The sequence below is a fragment of the Lactuca saligna genome, chromosome 9 (assembly GCF_052625555.1).
Source record: "Lactuca saligna cultivar CGN05327 chromosome 9, ASM5262555v1, whole genome shotgun sequence".
NCBI lineage: Eukaryota > Viridiplantae > Streptophyta > Magnoliopsida > Asterales > Asteraceae > Lactuca > Lactuca saligna.
In genome coordinates this window covers 85,018,614-85,025,832 of record NC_136425.1, presented here as the reverse complement: position 1 = coordinate 85,025,832, position 7,219 = coordinate 85,018,614, and the positions used below count along the sequence as shown (strand labels likewise).

At 36.6% G+C, this 7,219-nt stretch overlaps 1 protein-coding gene across 1 annotated transcript; it reads right to left on the bottom strand.

The window, feature by feature from the left end:
• Positions 1-417: 417 nt before the first annotated feature.
• On the bottom strand, positions 418-3,638 carry LOC145015105 (serine carboxypeptidase-like). Its single transcript, XM_078973555.1, has 9 exons — positions 3,288-3,638; positions 2,460-2,628; positions 2,217-2,336; positions 2,002-2,145; positions 1,753-1,903; positions 1,542-1,633; positions 1,137-1,395; positions 823-956; positions 418-731 (listed from the first exon to the last, which is right to left on the bottom strand). The coding sequence occupies exons 1-9, from the start codon at positions 3,596-3,598 to the stop codon at positions 603-605; spliced, it is 1,509 nt and encodes a 502-aa protein (XP_078829681.1). The 5' UTR covers positions 3,599-3,638; the 3' UTR covers positions 418-602.
• Positions 3,639-7,219: the final 3,581 nt, after the last annotated feature.

The window sequence follows — 7,219 nt, the reverse complement described above, 5'->3', positions numbered from 1 at the left end:
AAACCCAAACATGCATAATAAACTGAAATTAGCAATTCTTGAGCTAAAAATCTCTCATTTACAAAACAAACAGTAACAACAAAATGCTTTCACTTTCATTTTTCTGATGTTAACATAACAAAGAACTTCTTCCTCTTCTACCCTTCACCAGAAGATGTTAGAAGACTATAGTCTACATCTACACCAAGAAGAGGATGTACAAACATTTTTAGATTTGCGGTCTTCTAAAAGAACAATGAAAAACATAGCCTGTGAAGACTAAAATAAGCTAATGTTTGCTCGTGGTTTGAACAACATAGACAAAAAAAGATCAGGTTTACAGACATAAAACAAAGACCACCTTCCTTTCTACAATACACCAACATAAATATTTAAGTTTTTTATTTTTTGAAAATGTAAAATACCCACACCACAAAATGAATGAGCACAAACATTTATTTGCTTCTCAATATGCATACTAATTACCATTAAGAACATTTTTACTATTTATCTCAACAAAAAAAACGTCATCAGAATTTGACTACAAAAAACTCACCATCCGTGGGACCCAAACCCACCGCCAACATTATTTATAAACAACAGACACAGACCCATCCATAGTATCATATAGAGGAAACCAGAGATTTAGGCTCCATTGGAGTTTTGGAAAGCGAGTCCTCTGTCCACCTCTTTAGCATCTCCAGAGCTGCCTTCGGCTGATCCATAGGAACCATATGACCAGCATCATGAACCTATTTCATTCACATCAGTCTTAGTAAGACTCAGTGTAGTGTACGTCAAACACAGTATAACCTGTTCTGTCTAAGGAATGCACCATAATACCTTGAGGAAACTCAGTGGACCATAGCTTTTGAGTAAGCCCGCTTCAGATCCCGAGACATCAAAAGGAATTTCAGGAGTAGCACCAAACTCTTTCGTTCCACTCCATTCCATAGCATGAACCCATCTCGAATTACCTTTTTTTTATAAATAAATTAATACAAGCTTTCTCAGACTATTTTCAACGATTTGCAATTTTTCGAGTAGGACAACAAATTGCAATTTTTGTTTCACTAACACCAGTTTGTCTGTCTGTTCTTTCATGTCTTGTCCTGCTTAACATTTGATTTGAGAAATGGTGTTGAGTGAAAACTAACCAAGCCAGTTACAGATTAGATCGTATTCTCCAGCGTATACAAGCAACTTAATTCCATCTTCAAGAAGAGCAGGAATGCCAGTTTCAAGATTTCTCATCCAATCCATAAGCATAGCCAGATAGACACTAGTGCTACATGAAACAAACTCTACATCTCCAACTCCAAGAGCTTTTCTAACAGATTTCTTGTTTAGGAGTGTCTCCATGTCTGAGAAGTCATAGCACAAGCTTCCAATACACTCCTTTCTTATGTCATAGTACTGAAAAACCCAAATTAAAAATCAGTGTCATGTTATAGGTTAGATAATATCATAGTACTGAAAAAGCAGAAGTCCTGTGTATTGTGTTTATCAGTTGTTATTTTGCGCTTAAATTCATTCAAAAATAAAGAATCAGATTTGCTTACATTGATCTTGCCTGATGCAATAGAAGTGATCGAAATGAAAATGGAGTTGCAAACCAAATATGCAGCTACACAAGAAACTGTCCCATCAGTGCCTAAAAAAAGAGCAAAAGAAGAAGTATATCAGTATAAGAAATTTCCCACTAACTGTGTGTATGTGTGTGAGAGAGAAAGAGGAAGAGAGAGAGAGAGAGAGAGAGAGATGAGACATTACCACAAAGCTTTATTGCAGCTTCACACACAGGAACTATCAAGTTGATATGTTTAGATTGAGACTCTGTAATTATCCCCATGTCCAATGCATAATCAGTATAAGCCTTGTACTGAATTGCTGGATCAGTGAGTCCATTTCCAATGGCAAATCCCTTTATAAACTCATAAAATCAATAATACACAAAGTAAACAAATAAAACATATATTATTTTAAAAAAAAAAAAAAAAAAAAAAAAAAACAAAGGGATACCTTCAGGTTTATGTGTATCCCTTCCTTGTTTTTGTTTCCTTTGTGGACTCGTGAAGCAACAGCAGGAATGTAATGCCCAGCATATGATTCTCCAGTAATATAAAAGTCGTTGTCCACAAGTTCAGGATGCTCTTTAAAAAAGGCCTGAAAAAGAATTATATCGATATAAATATCATCTGCGGAGGGCAAACAGGTCATTTGACAAAGAAACAGACCTGTAAGAAATCGTATAAGTCATCACTGACTCCTTTTTCATCATAGCGAATGTCTCTTACATCAGAGCTGTAACTAAAGCCAGTTCCAGTAGGTTGGTCAACATATATTAGATTCGATGCCTGAATTTACACATCAATATTATTAATTAATTGTTGTGTACAACATACAAGAAATAGGAAAAAAGAAGTATTAAAAAATTATCAAATGGTAAATAATATAATATTCAACCAATAAACTATCACCTGGTCCCACCCATACTCATTCCATACAAGAGTCAGGTTATCTCCGATTTTGAAAGGCCCGTTTTCATAGAAAAGAGCAAGCTCGCTGCTACAGCCTGGGCCCCCAGTCAACCAGATAACAACGGGGTCCTTTACACTGTTGCGTGATTCGAAGTAAAAGTAAAACATCCTACAAATAATCCAAACATTATTCTTAGATGCTAGTGAAAATGAGGGAAATGAATAAAGTAACTGTTTCTGAATATAGAAAGTTATCAAATAAATTGCATCTATGACATAAATGGATAGTTAGCTACGAATATAATTAACTGCACTATAACACATGATCCATATTCAAAAGCTTTTCAAAGTGAGTTAATCACAAAATGACCAAAATAGGTAAATATTTTTTCACAAAATAACCAATTATTTCGCGGAAAAATAAAGTTCGATCTATTGTGAAATAGCTTTTTCTGACCTCTATTCACGAAAAAATAGTTCCATTTACGCGAATTAAAATAAATTCGTGAAGGTGGCAGAGATAAATATTTTTTTTCAATGTAAACAAGAGTAGATGTAGCAAAATTGGTTAAAATGGTCGCGTAACTACCGCTCATATGAATGTTGAAACTTGGAAGGACTAAAATGTAAAATCGGATATAATTTAAGGACTATTTCTGTAAATACAATGTGGGTTCAATGTTCAACGCCGAGAAGCTCCCACGCGAAAATCAGCTTATTGATTTACGCGAAGAAAAAGTTCCTAGATACTCATGATATCAGCAAACTTATAAAAAGGAGGCATTTCAAGAACAATAATAGGAGTAACACAGGGTTTTAGGAATATACTGAGCATCATGAGAGTGTTCAATTTGATAATAACCAGCATGATGACCTAAATCTTCAATGGTGACGCTGTCTGCATCAACGAAATTGGGGAATTTAAATGGCTTCTCGACTATCTTCGAACTGGGAATAGATGAACGGTTGGTGACATCGCGATCGACGATGTTGATGGAGTGTTTTGGGAACAAATTGAGGCCTCTGATCAGTTTTCTCGCTTGAGTCGACGGGAACTTGGGGTCGTTGTGGCTGAGACTGGTCGCCGGAGAAAGAGAGGCGAGAGCAAGAGAGAGGATGAGTAGCCTCAAACACTCCATTTTAGACTTCTAGAAGATAGATGAGATTACTTGTAAATTAACATATACGTAGATGGTACCTAGGGTCAAGATAACAACTTTTTTTTTAACATTGAATGAATGATTTTTTTTTTTTTTTTTTTTTTTTTTTTTTTTTTTTTTTTAATGGGATAATGACTTGAAAGGGTAACAAATTTTCGATTTTTGTCACATTTAGTCACTAAATTTTTTTTCGTTATCTATTTATCATTGAACTATTGAAACTGTTCACATTTTACCCTTATGACCGGCACTCTAAAAAGTTCAATGACTAAATGTGAACAAGCATCCTCTTGTATTATGTTTTAGCAAATTATTTATTTTCGTTAAATTGTAGCAACATTTGTTGATGAAGAAATCTATGAAATAAAAAAAAAAAAAAAAAAAAACAAAAAAACAAAACCCTGAAAATATATTTAAAAAAAAAAACAAAAAACCAAAACCGAAATAAAAAAACCAATGATTTGACATTTTCCAAAATAAAAAATCAAAATTTCCAATCTGATTTTGGTTTTACAAAAAAATGAACCATTCTCACTGATATGAATTATGACCATTGGTTTAGCATGCGAAATTTGTGACATCCCATGAATATGTAGTTACAGCATCGTCTGAAATCGTAATTCATAGTAAGGGGTTAGAGTATCATCACATGAATACGTAGTTACAACATCGCCTGAACTCGTAATTCATCACCTACAGGTTATGAGTCTGCTGGTGTTTCCACTGAGTTGTCTAGAATAATCCGTGGTCGCCATCTATACTCTGATAGATGACTTCATCGCCACATTGCTGGTAAAGGTTATGGTATCTCCTTTCATTCTATTTACCTAATTATCACCACCTTTCTATTACCACTTATCTCTCATCATTTTATTTCATCACACACCAACTATTTCATCTACCCATGTTTCATTCGCAACATATTTGTAGATATAAAATAAATATATCGTTTAAATCTTTTAAAACATGTATAAAATCATTCATCCAACATAGACAACAAGTATTCAAATAATATGCACACATAGCATGTAATTTATATAAAATACTTCATATCTATGTGTAAGATGAAAGTAACTATATATACCATAAATGCTTCCTAACTTTGAACCCCAAGGTTTACTCTACTAAAGCTTCATATTATCGACTCTCTGAACCTAGAAGGGTCCAGATCTATCACACCAAAAAGCTCAAGATAGCTCTTCCTCTCACTCTACACACTCAAGCTCGCTAGGGTTCTCACTTATGGGAAAGGTAGTCGCAATTGAAGGCCATAAGTGCCTTTAAATATGGCTCGAGCCCAAAGATTTAGGGTTTCTGCCAACAGCGCAGACTCGTCAAGTCGCCTCACGGACTTGTCGAGTCCATTCATTAATCCGAGTCATCAGTCGCGACCTTACTCGACGAGTTGAAGCGTCAACTCGTCGAGTCTCTCTTCTTAACTCAAAAGAAAAATACTTAAATGATGATACTTGGAAATCCGGATGTTACATTTTGTTTTTTTATTTCATAGATTTCTTCATCAACAAATGTTGCTACAATTAAACAAAAATAAATCATTTTGCTAAAACATAATACAATAGGAAGTTTGTTCACATTTAGTCATTGAACTTTTTAGAGGGAAATGAACTTTCGATTTTGTTCACATTTAGTCACTAAACTTTTTTTCATTATCTATTTGCCACTAAACTATTGAAACTGTTCACATTTTACCCTTATGACCGGTAACAGCCGGTCATAAGGGTAAAATGTGAACAGTTTCAATAGTTCAATGGCAAATAGATAACGAAAAAAAGTTTAGTGACTAAATGTGACAAAAATCGAAAGTTCGTTACCCTTTCAAGTCAATTAAATGGCAAATAAATGTTTCGACGTCATTATCGGCATGGATTGGTTGAGCCTGCATCGTGCCGACATCATGTGTTATAAAAAGGTTGTTCGCCTTAATCTGCCGTCTAGCGAAACTCTAGTAGTCAATGGTGACAAACCGGATACGAACCTTCATATCATCTCGAGTATTCAAGCCCAGAAGTACTTGCGAAAGGAATGCCACACATTCCTTGCTCATGTTGTCGATATGAGACAACAAACGAAGGACATAAAGAACATTCCAGTAGTACGCAATTTTCCCGACATATTTCCAGAAGAACTCCTAGGATTACCTCCACAACATCAAGTCGAGTTCATAACCGACTTAGTTCCAGGGGCTACCCCAGTAGCCAAATCGACCTATCGTATAGCACCAGCAGAGATGCAAAAACTATCCGATCAACTTAACGGACTGCTCAACAAGGGCTTTATTAGACCAAGCTTCTCACCTTGGGGAGCTCCGGTCTTGTTCGTGAAGAAGAAAGACGAATCGTTTCGTATGTGCATCGACTACAGAGAACTAAACAAGCTTACCGTTAAGAATCGTTACCCTCTTCCTCGCATAGATGATTTGTTTGACCAACTTCAAGGGGCGAACTACTTTTCGAAGATAGATCTGAGATCCGGGTATCACCAATTACGAGTGCTAGAGGAGGATGTTCCGAAGACAGCCTTCCGAACTCGTTATGGACACTACAAATTTGTAGTGATGCCATTTGGATTGACTAATGCTCCGACAGTATTCATGGATTTAATTAATAGGGTATGCCATCCTTACTTGGATCAGTTCGTCATTGTATTCATTGATGACATACTTATCGACTCTCGTAGTAAGGAAGAGCATGGTAAGCATCTCTGTCAAATATTGGAAACATTACGATCAGAGAATCTCTATGCGAAGTTCTCTAAATGCAAGTTTTGGATTCGAAGATTCGAATTCCTGGGTCACGTTGTTAGTGAAGAGGGAATTCATGTAGACCCTTCCAAAATCAAAGCCATTGAGAACTGGTCAGCACCGAAAACGCCTACCGAAATTCATCAATTTCTAAGCCTTGCTGGCTACTATCGTATGTTCATTCAAAACTTCTCTAGGATCGCGAAACCGCTCACTACTTTGACCTAGAAAGGCGTGGCCTTTGACTGGGAAGAGAAACAAGAGAAAGCGTTCCAAACGCTGAAATGAGCCTTATGCACCGCCCCAATACTATCCCTCCTCGAAGGAATAAAAGACTTCGTGGTCTATTGTGATGCATCCAATCAAGGGATCAGTTGTGTCCTGATGCAATGAGGTAAGGTCATCGCCTATGCCTCAAAGTAGTTGAAGACACACGAGGTCAACTACACCACACATGATCTTGAGTTAGGAGAAGTAGTGTTTGCTCTGAAGATCTGGAGACACTACCTATATGGTACGAAAAACACTATCTTTACAAACCACAAGAGCCTACAACATATATTCGACCAGAAGGAGCTCAATATGAGACAACGACGGTGGGTTGAGCTACTCAGTGACTACGAATGTGAAATTCGTTATCATCCAGACAAGGCCAATGTAGTAGTTGGCGCCCTAAGTCGGAAAGAATACTCTGGTCGTAGAGTCAAATCATTGACTATGACTATCCATTCACATCCGTCCACACAAATTAAGAAGGCTCAGCTCGAAGCCTTAAAACCTGAAAATGTGGCAGGTGAATCCCTGAGAGGGATGGATAAGAACTTGGAAGTCAAGGGTGG